The sequence below is a fragment of the Protopterus annectens genome, chromosome 14.part0, assembly GCF_019279795.1.
Source record: "Protopterus annectens isolate FY-2018-M chromosome 14.part0, PAN1.0, whole genome shotgun sequence".
In the NCBI taxonomy this organism is placed as follows: Eukaryota; Metazoa; Chordata; order Ceratodontiformes; family Protopteridae; genus Protopterus; species Protopterus annectens.
This window is the reverse complement of record NC_056748.1, coordinates 342,609,452-342,628,726: the sequence shown is the minus strand read 5'-3', so window position 1 is coordinate 342,628,726 and position 19,275 is coordinate 342,609,452. Positions and strand designations below refer to the sequence as shown.

Sequence of the window (19,275 nt, the reverse complement as noted above, 5' to 3'; positions counted from 1 at the left end):
TCTTGTGCAAGTACTTTTCTTTCCTCTAATTTTTCTCTTAATCTTTCTGAATATCTTCTATCTGGCAGTGCTGGGCTTCTTGCTTAATATTAACTATACATGATTTCTTCCTTATCATCAGTAGTCCACTCTGTCATCTTTATGGCTTTTTTTGACCTGTCAGTTTTTGTGAACTACTACTTCCTTTTATAATGGGGGGGCATCCATCCCCTGAGCCTGGCCTAACTCAATTGTAGGAATGTTTCCTTGCCTTGAGGATTCTTCGTCATCATTTTCCAGTCCAGGCACCAGTGCACATACCAGGACTGGACATGTTTTTATTCTGGGACTGGTGTACCCAGCTGCCTTTTTTATTTTTAAGCTACTTCTGTCCATGATATATGCTGTATGAAATGGAGTCTATATCAGTGTCCTCTTGGTGAGATTTTGTAAAAACAGGATCCACCTCATGAAGGTACTCACCAAGACTTGAGGATGAATTCAATTCCAGCAGTACTACTCTTCTCTTCTTGCTGATTTTATCACCTCTCAATTCGGGTCAGTTGTTGGGGAAGCTGCCATAATAGTGAAGTAGTGAGAAATTTCTGATATAGCTTCCCTCCCCTCCTGCATCAAAGATGGAGTGTTGCATTTTATGCTGTGCTTATTTCGTGCATTCATCCACAGCTGGCTGTTTCTCTAGGCAGCGCCAGTGTTAGCATTTTGGGGGCCCCCAGCAAATTAGAAAGTCAAACCAACACCACAAAGTGATGAGAAAACAAAAATGCAGGACAAAAGCACTTCAAACACCCAGGAATCTTCAGCTATTCAGCTGTTTAATAGGAACAAAACACAGTGCCACAGTGGAAAGTAAATTAAAGCACAGTCTGGTCATTGCACCAGATGAAAAGCAGTTTACTTTACTTTACTGTCCAGTGTGGCACTGTGTTTTGTTCCTGTTCCTATTAAAGAGCTAAATAGCTGAAGATTCCTGGGTGTTTGAAGTGCTTTTGGTACCCAGCAAATGTCAAGTTGGGGGCCCCCTAGGTACTTCCAGTATAAGTATCACCCTGTCACTGCCACTCCTCCTAAGCAACCTTTTAGTTCATGCTGCAAACTTGCAAACTTTTAGGAGCAGTATGCACTGACTGACTTGCAGCTACAATGCTCTTACATTACAACAAGCCTGTGTGCTCACACTATGTTGGCCCATCTCACAGAGGGACATTTACAGTTACTGGCATTTAGTTGCAACAATAAAACATTACAACTCTATGTACAGGAATGGACTTAGATGAAATGGCACCGTAGACCTAATACTTCAGTGCCCCACCCCCCACCCCCACACGCACCCTCCAACCCTCTTCTCTGTTTCCCTTATCTTGGGATCCCCATACCCCGCACATTTCTTTTTCTTCCTTTTCTTACATGTTGTCTTACTTTTCAGATTTTTCAAGAAGCAATAACTTTCTATGTGCTCTGAATTGTATTTTAAACTTTTTTTTCCCTTTTTACACAACCTTTTCATCTAGTGATGACTTAAACAGAAATTATGATTAAGGAAAGAAATTTATTGCTGTGGTTCAGTTTACTTTTCCTTGTATCCTTTCCACACAACTTCCCTGACCAGGATAGCACATTTAGGAAATAACTCAAATAAGTCAGGGCCCAAGAAGTCATAGGGTTACAGATGCTCTAGGATGCATTTAATCCAATGGTGGCCTATACATATGTCATGATTAAGAAAAGAATTTCAGTCTTAGTTTTTTTTCTTTCAAGGAAGACATAAGTTGTGCCCAAAGCTTAATATTCAAAGCTGTTTTAAAACAGTAGCTCACAATAAACTAATAAGCCAGTTGTTGTGAGGATACACAGAGCCTATCTGTGAATTCTGCCTGCTCCCCAATCCCTCAAAAAAGGTAGTCACTGCCTATGCATCCCTCTGGGGTTAGACTGGGATGAAAGCAGAGATTCATGTATTTCAAGTGTCTGCTGACACACACATCATGCCTCATAACTCCTCATCCCTAACCTCTATAAAGGCAGTCATCTGTATAAGTGCCTGATGTGTGATTGTGAGGAAAGTGAAAAAAATGATTACAGTATTCTACTTTGTTGTTCCTAGACAGCACACTGGCCCTGCACAAGGTATAGAAACATTCTTTGTACACCTCTGAGGGCTGTGAGAAAAGTAAAAGAAACAATGATCACACTGGCATCAGCCCAAACAGAAGCTAAAATGACCTCCTGTACACACCTTTAAGATTTGACTGTGATAACAATTAAATAAGTAATAACTGCACTAGCCCCCCCCCCCCCGCCACATAACCTACAGCAGCTTTCTGTACACAAAGACATCTGAGCAGAGCTGATGTTAGAATGGGTATGGTTGAGAGCAGAGGCTATTATCAACTTTATCCTAAGAGGGTCATTTCACAGCCCTGTTCATGGTAAAGAGTGTAATCAGAAAATGAATATATTTTTTTTCCTCATTTTTCCCCAACCAGCAACAGCTTTTATGGGGCCACCACACAGTCAAAGATGATTCGGGGAGCCCCCCCCCTTATCCATTTCTACAGTCTGGAGAGTGGGAGCCACAAGACTCCTAGAAGATCTAAGTGTCTGAATGTTTTGTGTTGCATTTTCTACCTTAACTTTGAAATATAATTACTTGTTAGCTGCATTTCTTCCTAATACCCAGAAGAATAATGTATGTGTTCTGACATTATTGGGTACGTGCACAGATAAAAATTTGTGAGATTTTTACACACACACACACACACACACACACACACACACAGTAGCAGTGCTAGTTTTGTGCTTATTTCTACAAACAGAAATACATTATGCAACACTACTACTGCCATAACAGATCAGTGACTGTTATTTAGCAGTGGTCAAACAACAAGAAGGGTAAGTCACTTTTATTTATCTTATTGAGGAGTAACCCTGTCTCTGATTTCACAGAACTTCCGTAATTTTGCTCATAGTTTTGCTCTGTTCTTCATAAAAAGATTGATTTATTGGTAAATCATTAAGGATTACAAACAGTCAGTAAATCCAGACATCAGAGCTTTATACTACTTATTGTCCAAAAAGTGCAGGTTGTTGCAAAATGTATTATTCTATTAACTTTTTTAAGTGAATTAAAGTAATGTTTAAAATGTTTCTGATTTTGAACCTTTAGTTTGCTATTATTTTTGGCTTTGCCCAGAATTCTTGATCAAAGAGTTATAATATCTGGTTCTGCCAGCATTTATAAAATTACCCTGAAAGAGAAAAATATTTGTGTAGTTCAGAAGCATCAGCACTTCTTGAAATTCAAGGTATGCGCTGAGATCAGTCACTCTGGGCTGTTGATCTCTCTAGTGCTTACCTTGTTCATGTTCATTATCAGCTTTATCCTAACAGGGTCACATCATAGACTTGCTCAGATTAAAGAGTGTAATCAGGAAATTAATAAATTTTTTCCTCCTAATTTTTCCACAAACAGCAGCAGCTTTTATGAGTCCACCACATAGTCAAGGATGATTAAGGGGGCCCTTCTACAGCCACATGTATTGCAGGTACCTAAAGCTGGCCATGTTAGTTTTAGTAGAGAGAATGTCCACCAGCAAAGTTTATGCCAGGAGCACTATGTCAGTGGTAAAATATTTAATGGAATTGTGAAGCCTGTTACTTGATAAAACACTGATGTTCATCGTGCATACAGCTGCAGTCATCACACTTGTGGTTATCTGCCGTCAGGCGGGTCCTCGGTCGGCCGAATTCCAAAGTCTAGGTCCGGCATCGGTTGTTGTCGCTTCTTCCCTGACGTCATTGCAGCAGGGGTATAAAAGATCTTGTTCTTAGGGGTATAGAAGAGGCAGCCGATGCCATTTTCTTCAGTCTTTCTTGCCGCGCGGTGCCCGAAGCAGAAGCAGTTCGCAAGTGCCGGTCGGCCAGCTCCTGAGATTTACGAATAGTATTTCAGCCGAAGTCTTCTTTAAAGCTAAGTACCCGTTGAAACTTTTCTTGCCTCAGACCGATGTCAGACAAAGTTAATAATTGCATTTCTTGTGGGAAGCAAATACCGCATAAGGATTTTCACTCTTACTGTATACCTTGCTTAGGGCCAGACCAAGTTGTCTCGGCCTGCCGTTTTTGTGCTAGGTTTCACAAGCGCACTATTAAGCGCCGGGAGGAGTTTGCCCTTCATTATTTTGGCAAAAAATTTAATTATATCATGTCGTCGGATGCACCGACGCCCGTTTTAGGCAAAAAATGCAAGGATAAGGACAGACATCCGAGGCCTGCTCCGAGTACTGAGATCACGCTTAGGCCGACTACCGGTTCTCCGGTTCTCAGTGAGGCGCCTACGCAGCCCCTGACTACCGATGAAACTACTTTACCGGCGATTTCATTACCCGAAGTCTCAGGATCCTCTGTCTCCATTCCCTCTGCAGATACCGACGCCACTCTTGGCGGGGAAATCGAAAATTTAGCGAGGCCTGCCATTTCTGAAGGCGTTTTCAGGCCTACCACCTCCTCTATTAAATTGTTCACTAAATCTAAAGCTGCAATGAAAATTAAAAAACAGGGTCCTCAGAACCCCTCTCAAGGCCCCATGCCTGAAAAACAGATGCTTAAAATGGCTGAGGATTTGATTATTCTCATCAGGGGTTCTCAACCCCCCTCAGACAAAAGACCCAGGTTGGAGGAAGACTACCCTTCCTCAGACCAGGTTTCTATTACCTCAGACCATTCTGAGGACCAGGATTACGCCTATTCCCTGTTTGAAGACTCTGATGCTGAGGAGTCTATTCCCATCAGTCCCCCCCCCCCGAGGACTACTCTTTTGGGGGAACCCTTCATACATTGAGAGAGCACTTCCACTGGGAAGGCCAAGATTACTCAGATTCCAAGAAAAGGCTCAGGGAATTTCTTCTACTTCCCCAGCATAGGCCCCTTGCTAATCCTCCTGTCTTAGATATTTTGGATGATGTGTAGGCAGAAGCCAGTCTTAATCCAGACTCATTACCTCTAGCAAATAAAGCAAACGATGCAGAAGCACAATGATAGATAAAGAGATAACACACCAATTATATTAGTAATGTGTCATGTATAAATGTATATATATAATTTTTTTTTTTATTTAATTATCAAAAATATTTACTAATATATTGAATGTATTAAATATATTAAATAATTCATCAAATACCTAATTCTAAATTAAGACCAAAAGGTTTCAAAGTATTGAACTTCAAAATGAGCTTCAGAAGTGTTTAGCAACTGGAATGACTAAGTTTAATTCCTAATGTCCAAAAATGCTCTAAAATTCTGACTGACTCTCATCATTTTTTTTTGTATACCATATATATGTTATTGTAACTATAGTAACAGTAGTATATAAGCAAGTAATGGATTTACAATTAAAAATAGTGCTTGGGTTATGGTTAATATTATTTAATATGATTGACATATGATTATTCTATCACATAACTGCATGAACCACATCTAAATGATCTCACATTAGTAGTGTAAAGTTTTTTTTATTATTATTTATTATTTAGTATTTTTTTTTAAATTTTTTTTTTTTTTGTAAAGCGTTGTGTGATGAGGAAGGAGAGCTCACCTATAGAGTCATCCTCATAAACCAGGTACAAAATCTTTTAATTAAAAATATTCTCTCCTATCTTTTGTTTTTTTGTTAAATAATCCATTTCAAACTTTCTTTGTTGCTTGTATGCTTATTTATTATTATTTATTCATACTTTTCAGCTTTTTTTTTTTCATACCCTTTTTCACATAATCTTAGAAACACCTCATTTTAACATATAATCCAACTCAGATTCTATACTAGTATGCTGATAAATTCTTTTAAATTCCCTTTCCTGTAGGGTCTAAATTCAATAATATTATTTCTTTTGAGTGTTACTGATGTGAGACACTAAACCTGTTAAGATAAGTAAAATTTTAAGGGGTCCCCATTAAGTTAATTGTTTTTCTCTCTACAAAAAATTTTTAAAATTTTAACTGTCTCTTTTAAAGTACTTTTTGAACTATTTTTTGCAATGAAGAAATCATTTTTTTCATTTCATGAGATTTTTTGATTTCGTTTGATCAGTAAAAAGTTTGTTTCCCACTCCTCAAAAGGTCAGATTCATCATCTGAAAAAAAATTCAAATAAAAGCAAACGATGCAGAAGCACAATGATAGATAAAGAATTATTTTTCAAAGACCTGGTACCGGTACAATTCGCTTCAAAGGATCACAACTCAATGCAACACATATATGCATCAATTAGATCAATCAATCAATTAATTATATAATTAATTATCAAAAATATTTACTAATATATATAAAGGAGAGTATCGTCTCATTACCTCTAGCCCCTGTTAAACCAGACAGATATTACCGGGTTCCTGATTCTCACCTATTCCTTTATAAAAGCCATACTGCTGACCCAGAAACAATTTCACAGGGTCCCAAGGGGATTAAGGCCTCTACTGCTAAAAACCCTTTACCTTCAGAGAGAGATTCCAGAGCATTAGAAAGGTGGGGGAAAAAGGTGTATACATCAGCCACTTTAACCATGAGGGCATTAAACTGTCAATTTCATATGTTAAAATACCAACAGTTCTTGCTATCTCAGCTGAAAAGCAAAATGACGCAAACAGAACAACCAGACTTGAAAGAGTTGCAGGATTTGTTGCATGGAGCAGAACAAGTGGGGAAACATACCTTGCAGTGTGGTTTTGATGCTTTAGAGGCCTCATGTAGAACTGCAGTCACGGGGTCTGTCATATGTAGACATGCTTGGCTCAAAGAGCAAACTTTACCAGATCATGTCAAAGCAAAGTTGTTAGATGCACCACTACAAAAAGATGTATTGTTCGGTGTTAAAGCTAAGGAGGTACTAAAGAAAATGGAGGAAAAAGCGAAATTTATGCAAACAGTTAAAGATTTCTTGCAGGTGCAGCCTCCACGCTTCAGCAGAAACTGGCCTTCAAAAAATTGGTCCTTTCCAGCCACGGACAGACCCCAAAGGGACAGATACAGACGCCCAAGGAGTAGAGGACAACCTCAAGGATCTTACAGAGCTAGACAGTGGCAAACACCAGCCCCAAGAGGTGGAGAAGATAGACCACAGTCATTTAGAAAACAGACGCAATGACTTTCCCCTATGCCTGCCAAACAAAGCTACAGTGGCAGCACCTTTGGGCGGAAAACTGGCCTTATTTTCAAAAAACTGGCACATTGTTACAAAGGACAAATGGATTTTGGATATTATAGACAGAGGCTACAGGTTCCACTTTCACACCCTTCCAAAAATGAGAGGCATGCCAAACCTGCCACAAAATCAGTGGGCAGAGGCACAAAGGCAAATTAACGCTCTCATGGATGAGAGCAATTCAAGAGGTACCTGCAAAAGAACAAGGTCAAGGTTTTTATTCAAGGCTATTTCTGGTACCAAGGAAGGACAAAGATTGGAGACCCATCTTAGACCTATCTATTCTAAACATATATCTAGAGGTACCAAAATTCAAGATGCTCACATTACAGCAGCTTCTTCCCATGCTGGGCAAGGAGTCTTGGCTGGTAATGTTAGACCTCAAGGAGGCATACCTGCATGTCCCTATCAGACAAGATTGCAGAAGATACCTCAGATTTCTTGCAGGTTCAACCCATTACCAATTCTCTGCATTGCCCTTTGGCTTATCTACTGCACCCAGAGTGTTTACGAAATGCCTGGCATCAGTAATTGCCTTCTGCAGACAACGAGGAATCCAAATCTACCCATATCTGGACAACTGCCTGATCCAAGCAGACCGCAAGGACATTCTATTGCAACATCTGGCGTTTGTAATAAAACTGTTAAACTGCCTGGGGTACACAGTGAACAAAAAGAAATCAAAACTAATACCTTCTCAACAGATAATTTTCCTGGGTGCCAGCTTAAACACAATGACCCAGATGGCCTACCTCACGCCAGACAAATAAGGTCAACTGTCTCAAGACTTCAACAGAATGGCAACTTTAACCAGGCTAACTGCAAGGACAATCCTGCAGGCTCTGGGGTTCATGGCATCTTGTATCCTACTAATACCATTTGCAAAGTTGCATATGAGGAAACTACAATGGTACCTAAAAAACTTATGGTCTCAACACAGCCACAGCTTGGAAACAATTATACCACTCATTCCATGCCTTCAAAAGGAATTTTTGTGGTGGGCTCAAGCATGCCAAAGAAACACGGGTCTTCCTTTCTGCATACCACAAGCAACTCAAATCATCACAACAGACGCCTCAGACTACGCTTCGGGAGCACACATGGCAGGTCAGTGTATTCAGAGAAAATGGTCCCAAAAAGAGATGCACCTACACATCAATCAAAAGGAGATGCTAGCCGTGCAAAATGCTCTTATGACCTTCAAAGACCTACTGCATCCATGCCAGCTATTAATAAGGACAGACAACACCACAGCCATGTGGTACATAAACAAACAGGGGGGGAATGCATTCATACCCCCTGTGCAGACAAGCCATGACCCTGTGGAACACAGCACTGGAATTACAAATTCAACTACAGGCACAATTCCTGCCAGGGAAGTAAAACACACTGGCTAGACAACTTAAGCAGAAATATGACAGACCCACACGAATGGAAGTTGCATCCTCAAGTCTTTTCAAAGATAACTCAGGCATGGGGACAGCCAGATGTAGATCTATTTGCTACCCACAAAAATTACCAGTTGGAGAAATTCTGCTCAAGGACCTATCATCCACAGGACTGGAAAGTGGACGCACTCTCTTTCAATTGGACAACATTGACAGTCTATGCCTTCCCGCCTCTACCTCTACTGGCCAAAGTCCTATTAAAAACCAGAGCAGAGAGGCCACAAATGATTCTCATTGCTCCAGACTGGCCATGACAGCACTGGTATCCTCTCCTAAAGAGCCTGTCACACTCACTACCATGGATCCTTCCACAAGTTCCTCTTCTTTTGTCCCAGCACAATTACAAGACCCTTCACAGCCAGCTCAGAACTCTAAATCTAGCTGCATGGCGAATACCTTAATTTGCCAACAGATTCTCCTCTCCAAGGAGGTACAGGATGTCATCTTGGAGGCCAGGAGACCCTCTACTAGAAAAACCTACTCCGCCAAATGGAAACAATTTTGTTCCTGGAATCAAGCTATGGGTCCGAATCCTTGGGTAATAAATATACCTCAGATTTTACAGTACCTAGCTGAGATGTTAAACAGTGGCCTTTCCTTCTCTTCCATCAAGATCCATGCTTCAGCCATTTCAGCACAGTACAATATGGATCTTCCTTTATTCTCACATCCTCTTTTAAGGCAGTTCCTCAGAGGGGCAAAAAATATACACCCCCCACGGAAACCACCAGCTCCAGCTTGGGACCTCAACTTTGTATTGGAGAAGCTAACACTGCCTCCTTTTGAGCCGGCTGCTACAGCAGAGCTACAATAATTGTCATGGAAAACAGCCTTCCTTCTGGCTATTACCTCAGCACGTAGGGTTTCGGAGCTACAGGCCCTCATGGCTGTGCAACCATTCATCATTTCCCATCAGGACAGGGTTTCCTTATGAACCAACCCTACCTTCATGCCAAAGGTAGTATCCAGTGTGGCTTTGAATCAGACTATTCATTTACCTACCTTTCATCCAAATCCACAGAACCAAGGAGAGAGGCTTCTGCATTCCTTGGACATTCACAGGCAACTTCGTTATTACTTGGACAGAACAAAGTCATTCAGAAAATCTGAGCAGCTCTTTCTGTCCTATGCTGCAGGTGCTCAAGGAAAGGCTATTTCCAAACAGACTATTTCAAAATGGATAGCTCACTGCATATGCTATTGTTATTCATTGCATGGAAAATCAGTGCCTGTATACATCAGATCCCACTCCACCAGGGCTACAGCTACCTCAGCAGCTTTCCTCAGGGGGGTCCCTACCAAGAACATTTTGGAAGCAGCAACTTGGAGTTCAGTGCACACTTTCTCCAAGCACCACCACCTTCCACTATACTCAAAATCTAGAGCGGGCTTTGCCACAGCAGTCCTGCAGGGCATTCTAGCCCCTCCTAATTCCGCTTAGTACCAGCCACCCTTACTTAGCTTTGGGATTCAACCCAAGTGCGATGACTGCAGCTGTATGCACGATGAACATAGTACAGTTTTGTACCTACCATAAATGTAGATGTTCGAGTGCGCATACAGCTGCAGTCCAGGTTACCCTCCCTCCATCCCCTCTTAGGACAGGGCTTATGCCAAACACCCTTATCATACAACCTATTTGGGGTATTCCTTTATGGTGTATTTGCTTGCAACTACTGTTTTGATTTATCTACTTATGTATGTTTGCATAACATCATGTTTTGCCTTCCTTTCTGGGGGTACCGGACATCTGGGGCAAGAAAAACTGAAGAAAATGGCATTGGCTGCCTCTTTTATACCCCTGCCGCACTGACGTCAGGAAAGAAGCGACGACAACCGACGCCGAACCTAGACTTTGGAATTCGGCCGACCGAGGACCCGCCTGACGGCAGATAACCCCAAGTGTGATGACTGCAGCTGTATGCGCACTCTAACATCTACATTTATGGTAGGTACAAAACTGTACTTTACTATAACTAGAGATATCTTTGATTGTTAAAGGAGATATAAATGAGTTATTACCCACCTTGTTAAGTATTTAAGATTGCTGTAGTAGATTTCTTTGGTTTCACAGACATGATACAAAATGTCAAGATAAAATAACTTGCTGTAGTTGGGGGCCCCCAGCGGCCACAGGGTTCACTGGTGCCTAAAGCCAGCTATGTCTGTAGGTGGACAGTGAGCTCCCCCTGTCTACACTAAGTCTTGGATTGATGTTAGTGTGTCTGTCCTGTCTAACAGAGAGAGAGAGCAAGCAAGCAATCAGTCTGTGTAGCAGTTTCAGTTCCGGTCCTCTTATGTAGTCCTCCCCCCAAGCCCAGTTCATGTTTAAATGTCAGTTGGTGCCATATATAAATGCCTCATTTATTTAGTAACCATCAAGCTTATCATTTGTTCATTATTGATTTGTCACTCACATTTTTCATTGTTTAATACTTTACAGTTAATTGCACAATTTATATTTTACTTTTATAGCTGAATAGCATAAGATGTATTTTACAGCTCTTCTTTTACTAAAAGTATTACATTAGTTATCTTTTAATTATTTCCAGGTTATTCCTTGTCATCAGCGAGATGCTTTGTATTGTCTCCATGAAAATGGCTGTATAACATTTCGAGTACGCAGATCAGGCAATAGTACTGCTGTTGTACAAAGTGATGACCAAGGTGAGATAAAGAATAAACAGAACTGAGATATCATTTTTTGTTTTGTTTGCAATACTTGTTATCTTTTTTTATGCTAAACCATTTTCCATAACGCAGGAGGCATACGACTAAGTCAAGCACAGTTGTTTTATTTTAGTTACAGAAAGACTAAATATTGCTGCTACTATTTTAGCAAGCTAAATTAGATAATTTTATCTGCTGTCCTTCCAGAATAGTGAGCTGCAGTTCATTATATACAGGTATGCATCTGATATTTGACTCAAGCATACTTCTAAAGCATACATCTCTGAGAAATTGTACTGCAATAGCCTATATCTTTAGGAGTTAAAAGGGCATTGATATTTGGACTTTACTGGAACTTGTTGCTTGGAGCACACATGACTATCTTCCCATGCACTCCCTCACTTAGTCACTCACTGAGATGTGTGCGTACACATACACAAAAACATGCCACTCTAGGCCAGTGGCTGCATAAAGCTTAGCAGCTCTAGTCTTTTTCCCATGCAGTCTGTAATTTGTAGTTTAACTTGATAAATGATTAACAATGTGTTTTAGTTAATTATATATTTCATTGTCTGCAAGTGCTGTGAATGTCACCAGGTTCATGGCATGAAATCTATGAATTCTTCATCGTTGTCTCAAAAGTGTTGCTGAAACACAAAGGGCAAGACAAAAAATGGTTTGGTGTCATGGTTTTTCTTAGTAGTAAGTTAGATAGGCAGTCGTAAGTAGCTTTGCTTTATTGAAAATGTTAATCAGTGTGATATTGTTCATATGGATCACTGTTGCACTTGTAACATTTGTAGAACACAGATGAGGTTCAGTGTCTATCCTGAATTCCCAGTCTTTGAATTCTGTATCACCGTCCCCCAGCCGGGCTGGCCACTCCTTCCTTTGGGCATAACTGTGCTCCAGGTTTATGAGGAATCAACAACTCTGTCTTCATTTATTTATTTCTTACTATGTTATCGTGTCTGTCGTCGGTACTGCTACAAGGTATCTGGGCGCTCTGTGGGTTTGGCTGTAAGTGCTGTTTTTGACCACATTTGCAGGCATCTGTAAGCATTAAGGTGGTTAATTCTTCCCTGATAGAGAGAGTAAGTATGCATCTGGGTGCCAAATTCACAGTAGATGCTTCCATTCACAGTCTGTTTTTGTTTAGTGCCTTATAACAGTATGTCCTGTTGTAGTTTTAGTGCGATATTTAATAAGAAAACCCATAAGAGAAGATAGGAACTTCTCCAGGTCTGCATTGACAAAAAGAGATAGAAACACATTCCTGCCATGCTGCAGTACTGGATGTCCCTCAGCAGAGAAAGCATATGGATAAGCAAACTCACTGAGAGTAGAAATTGTTGATTGGGGCCTACCAAGGCTTCTAGCAATGCCCCTTGGAAGGTCATCAATGCAGTCAGTAGCTTGCAGATTCTGTTGAACAAGTTATCTTCTCTCAGTCCAGACACAGGTTCCCAGGCATCTGCATCAGATGTTTATTTTGTTGTTACAGCACATAAATCAGTTACCTTGTTTCTTACTTCAGGTGACTTATTGCCTAATCTCCAGATACAGTTATAGTTTATTTCCTGTTATGCCTGCTGTTATGCAGCAGAACACTGTTATGAGTTGGTTGAGAGAAGAAGGCCTGTCCCATGGTGGTTTCATCTATAAGGCTGGTATTGTTTTCATAAGAAATAAGATTTGTTCCACTTGAATTACCCGTATTTAAGGAATAAGATGTAAAGCTAGTTGTTGATAGATAGTTGTTTTTAATACTTCAGCATTACTTTTTGACTGGAGTGTGACTAACCATCTCAGTCACCTAGTTTTGTGTTTGTGTATTTACTGAATTGTGTTTTTTCTTAAGACTGCTGACAGTTGTTTCTGTGTTCTAACAATATTGAGAATGGAAAGCATTTGAAATGTATTTGTTTATTTATACATTTGTTAACTTTTCCGGCATTACCCATGACTTAGAGGCAAGAGAAAGACAGTATTTAATGAGAATCCAAGTACAGTTACATCACTAACAGGAATGACAAACAATTTTCAGTAGTACAATGATAACTTTTAGGCCTGTAATATTATTAGTAGCCAAAAAAAGCACAGCATTGGTAGCAGTGGCTGGAACGCAAGTAATGATACAGTTCACATCAGTGGAATTCAGAACTTTTATATTTTCAGAATCAAGCTGAGTAGAATATATGTATTATAGCTATAGGGACGAGATGATTTCTCAATGTACAGTCATATTTTTTTAGACAGAATGTGGTAATCCAGCAGTGAACTCACAGCCATACTTTCACACACTTCAGGTAAAAGATAAAGAACCGAGGTATTTTTAAAGGCTTAATAATTTTTTATGCTGCTTATGCTGTATTGAGTAGTGTCAGACCTATATTTAAATCATGGGGAAGAGCTTCAGAATTTGCATCAGTTGGACCAGCTTCTGTACTCTGGATTAAAAAATATTAGTTCTAAAGAGAAATTGATAAAAAGCTAATGTTTATGTTTGCCTTCTTTTTGGATCTCTTTGCTAAAAATAAATTGTGTGTGTGCTGGGTACATCTCCCTCACGGTTCTGAAGTATATTCACAGTTCATCAGCCTAAAAGCAATAGTATCCTGTAACTGTGCAGGCTTTTCCTAGTGACTATCCCTGGGAATCGAATTTTAGCAAGTTTTGGAGTGGTCCTTTAGCTTCAACAGTATTTGCACTTACTGTGATGGTTAGCTTAATGAAACACTGTGGCATAGTATGAGGTACAGATTCATAGGTTCATAGGTAGGTACTAGGCTATTGACCCTAGGGCCTATATAAGCCTAGCCAAAGGTACCCTGGCTTTTGCCACCCAAGAAAATTATTTTCCTGTGCCACTGTCGAGCAGAGCCACAGAAGTGATCCCTGGGGTGAATTTCCTATCTCCCATCCAATCATCAAGATTTTTCTTGAACAGTGCTAATGAGGAGCTTTGTTTGATATAGATAGGTAGTTTGTTCCAGAGTATGGGAAGTCTCTGGGATAGGAATATATCCCTCCAGCATGTTCTGTTTATTGTGGTGATGAGGTTTAGGTCCCTAGAGCATGTAGCTCATAGGGATTGGGATTTCTTTAAGTGGAGCATGTCTAAAAGCTCTGGGTTTGACATAGCTTTGTGTGTTAGGCAGAGATCGCCTCTGAGTAGGCGATATGTAACAGAGTAAAGCTGCAGTTTTTTTTAGATGGTCTGCATAGGGCATCTCTTTGAGGCCGGTAATCCTCTTTGTGAGGTATTTCTGTGGCCTTTCCAGTTGTTGTAGATGTCTTGTGAGGTACATACCAAAATTGTACTCTATAATGGGTCTAATGAGTGACGAGTAGAGGGGAACAATGACCTCTTTTTTCCTGGATGAGAAACCTTTTGTGATGAGGTGTGCCACATAGAAGGATTCCCTGACTACTGTGGCGATGTGATTATCAAAGGAGAGACTACTGTCCACCTGTGTCCCAAGGTCTCGTATCACACTTTCAGTGTTAAGTAGACTACCACCTATGTGGTAGTTCATGGGTACTGAGTTTTTACCAAAAGGAATGACAATGCACTTTTTGGCATTGAGCTTGAGGTCATGGCTTTGACACCAGGCATCTGTCTCAGCAAGGTCCTTTTGTAGGATGTCCACATCTTTTGGAGTTTTGATTATGGCTCCTAGTTTGCAGTCATTTACAAACTTCATTAGCCAAAGACCTTCTTTGTTGGCCTGTACTTCAGAGAAGTATATACCAAACAGGAGAGGACCCAGGACTGAACCCTGTGGTACTCCACTTGTCACTGGTCCGAAGCTGGATTTGGAGTCTGCTACTATCACAGTGTGGGTTCTGTCAGTGAGCCAGTTGGCAACCCATCTTGTGACATAGGGATTTATACCTAGTTTAGTGAGTTTATCTATAATTCCAGAGTGGGGGATGGTGTCAAAAGCCTTGGCGAGATCTAGATAGGCTTTGTGAACCACCTTACCCTCATCAATGCCTTTGGTGACTGCTTCAAAGAAGTATATCAGGTTTAGGAGACATGATCTGCCTTTTACAAACCTGAACTGGGTGGGGTCCTGAGTTTGGAGATTACCAATGTCATTGTTTATAAGTTCCATGATGATATGCTCCATAGCCTTGCAGACCAGGCTCATTAGGCTAATGGGGTGGTAGTTTCTGGGGTCTGTGGAGGCTCCCCCTTTGTGGAGTGGGATAACTGTCACTGTGCGCCATTCAGTGGGCACATAGCTTGAGGTGAGGCTATGATTGAACATGGTACTTAGGTTGGGTGCCAGTTCGTTCTGTAGTTCATGTAGAACACAGCCTGGGATGTCGTCAGGTCCCATGGATGCTGTGTTCTTGGCTTTGGATAGTGTGTTTTTTACCTGTGCAGCTGTGATTACAGGAACTTTGCATTCTTCTGGTATAGAGATGGGCCCTTTAGGGGATGACAGAGGGGTAAAGTTAGCACTGAACCTATCTGCCAGGATGTTGGCAATATCCGTTAGTTCTTTATATTTAGTGCCATTGTGCTGTAACTCAGAGCAGATCTGAGTGTTGCCATTGAGATTCTTGACATAGCTATAGAATGCTTTGTGGTTGTCTTTAGAGTCAGTGGCGATTTTGTTTTCATAACTAGCTTTGGAGGATTTTATGATAGATCTCAGCTTCTTACTGAAGCTGATCAGGGAGGTTCTCCAATCATGGGATTTTACTCTTTTTTGCAACAGTTTCTTTCTTCTGTTGTAGAGTTTGTTTATGGCAGGGGACCACCAGATTGGCTTCCTTTTTTTGGAGGATAGCATATTGGTTCTGTTAGGGATTGCACGATCCATGCACTCATGTAAGTGCTTATAAAGTGCATTTGTGTAGGATTCAGCAGTCATACCTCTATTGTCCGTCAGCATGGGTGTCGTGAAGTTTGACACTTCTGTCTTAAGAAGCGTGAAGTTGGCTTTGGAGAAATTTTTTACTGTGGTCTCCCTAATGGGGGGTGGGGGAGGGATGTGGATGTCTAGGGTGATTAGCTTATGGTCGGATCTGACCAACGAGGAATTGACCTCTGTTGTGGAGCACCGGTTGCCCATGTTGGTAATAACCAGGTCTAGGATATTGCTGCCCCTGGTGGGGGTGTGGATAAGTTGATCCATGGCATTGGAATTTATGAATTCCAAAAAACGTTGAGCACGAGAGTTGGTACATCAGTAGTTTTCCCAGTTAATGGTAGGGTAGTTGAAATCACCCATTATTAGGGTGTTTAGTTGTACCCTAATATTTTCCAGTGTATTAAGAAATGAGGAGTGGGAATCCTGGGGCATGGTGGGGGATCTGTAGCAAGCTACAATTTGAATTGCAGTCTTGCCCAGAGTTAGTTGCACTTGGATAATCTCAGATGCATTATGCTGAGCAACTAGCCTGGAGGTGTGGATATCCTTAATGAATATGGACACGCCTCCACCTTTAGTGTTTCGGTCCAGGTTAGGTGGCTGAAAGGTGTGGTATGAATTATAGCCTGGTAATGCAGGGGTACTCTCTGGAGCCTTGAACCAGGTCTCTGTCACTGCACAGATGTCGATGTTCTCCATTTTAAGGAGTACCTCGAGAGAGTGCATTTTGAGGTTTAGACTTCTAGCATTGAGTAGCAATACCCTCAGATTCTTCTTGCCTGTACCTGTTAGGGTGGTGAATTTGTCATTTGAACCTTGCCTAAAAAAGGCACTATAGGGGTGGCTAGAGCCTTAGCCAGTATCCAGAATCCCAGGGGCGACAGGTGCAGGCCATCTCTGGCAAAGCATTGTGACTTGTTGATCATGTCATCCCAGGCAGACAGATACTGGATCTCCTTAGGGGAAGCAGACATTATGATGAGAAACAAGCAGCAAATATATCAAATAGCTCACAGTGGCAGTATTGAGCATCTCAAAGACAAGTTCCAGTCTCTAAGAGCTGAGGTACTTCCTGTATACTACCCTGCACAATCAATGTCAGCTTGTGTTTGAGAATAGTTGGTTAAAACTGGATTGTGCAAGGTGAAGAAAAAGTACATTTTTCTTTATTTCAGTAGTTTTTACTAGCAGATGCTGTTTTATTCAGAGTTACGTGAAGGAAACTACTTTTTGAATCAGTGTTTGGTAACAAAGTAAAGTTTATTGAACATGACGACTACTTTCATTGATGACCTAGTAGATGTTCTTCGTGTTTCACTGTTGCAGTCATCACACTTGGATTATCTGCCTGCAGGTAGCCCTCAGTCAGCCAGAATACCAGAGTCTTGGGATTTCTGAGTTGGATGCTGTTGCTTCTCCCATGACATCAGGTCGTCAGGGGTATAAAACAGGCAGCCGACTGCATTACATCAGTCTTTCTTGCCAAGAAGGAGCCCGAAGCAGAAGCAGTTCACAAGTGCTGGTTGGCCGCTACCTGAAATTTTCATTTTTCGAGTTTCAAATCTGAAGTCTTCTAACGCTAAGTACCCCGTTGGGGATTCTTTTTTCTTGTTTAACCGATATCAGAACAAGTTAACAATTGTCTTGCCTGTGGAAAGCAAGTACCTCACAGAGATTTTCATTCTTTCTGCATCATCTGTTTAGGCTCAGACCACAACGTTCCTCGCTGTCAGTTTTGTACCTTGTTTAACACCTGAACCATTCACCAGTCTATTTTTGTCACTAAATTATTTCGCTCTTGTTTTCTGTATTCCGAAATGGCTTCGATAAGCCATCCAACTACCGATCTTCCAAAAAAGTGTAACAATAAAGACAGAGACAGACCGCATAGGTCCAAAACTGCCGACGATACTTCCGTTAAGCTGGTTGCCAGTCCGCTGGTACTCAGTGAGGCACCTTTGCATCCCCTGATGCCTGCTTCTACAGATTTGCAGGCCTCTGCTGAGACTGATTCGGAGTTTGGTATGCCGCAAGATGCTTATTCTACTATGGAACCTGTGGATGTCTCTACCTTGGATGGGTCCAGAGCCACTGTGCAGGCACCGGCTTCCGTGGGTGTATTCTGACCTACCGATGTTCGCATTAAACTGACAACTTAGTTTTCAGCTAAAAGTACTGAGTTTCTCAGACCCAGAGTATGCACTACGCCGAGAAAACCGATGACCAAAGCGCATGCTCAAGCTCCCATGCCACAAAAACAAACGCTTAGAATTGCTGAAGACCTTATCACCCTAATCAGGGGAAGTCAGCCTTCTACAGACCAGAAGTCAGATGACTCTGACCTTTCTGATTACCAGGACATACCCTTATCAACCTTTGAGGATTCAGATGCAGAGGAATCCATTTCCTCTGCCTCCCCTCCAGAGGATTTTTCTTTTGGTGAAACCTTGCATACTTTAAGAGAGCATTTCCGCTGGGAATGCCAGGACTATCATCAGTCCAAAAAGAGACTCAGAGAATTTTTAGAGTTGCCTCAGCACAGGCCTCTAGCTATATCCCCTGTCCTGGATGTTGCAGATGATATCTTCATGGAATCCAGTCTTACTCCCGACACTTTACCACCGGCCCCTAGAAAACCTGACGGGTACTGAATCCTACTGGGATCCAGAGACCATTTCCCAGGGACCTAAAGGTATTAAGGCTACTACAGCCAAAAATCCTACTCCTTCAAACAGGGATTCCAGAGCTTTATACAGATGGGGTAAGAAGGTATATACCTCTGCAACTCTTGCCATCCAGGCATTGAATTGCCCAGTTTCACATGTTGAAGTACCAGCAACATATTATGGAACTAATTAAACAAAAAATGGTGTATTTCCAGATTGTGCAGAAAATAAAAATTTACAAGAGTTCATGCATTCTGCAAACCAAGTTAATAAGCATATTTTGCAGTGTGGCTTTGATGCCCTAGAAGCATCTTGCAAGTCTGCAGTCACTGGGTCTGTACTGAGAAGGCATGCTTGGCTGAAGGAACAAACCTTGCCAGACCATGCCAATCAAAATTACTAGACACTCC

The 19,275-nt window shown here is 41.3% G+C and overlaps 1 protein-coding gene across 1 annotated transcript in view; it reads left to right on the top strand.

Moving 5' to 3' along the window:
- The window catches only part of WDR11 (WD repeat domain 11), a 2,002,440-nt gene that overhangs the window by 711,292 nt on the left and 1,271,873 nt on the right, over nucleotides 1-19,275 (top strand). Inside the window, exon 7 of the mRNA XM_044056072.1 lies at nucleotides 11,193-11,307. Within this exon, the coding sequence (XP_043912007.1) occupies nucleotides 11,193-11,307 (115 nt within the window). The remainder of the gene's footprint in view (nucleotides 1-11,192; nucleotides 11,308-19,275) is intronic.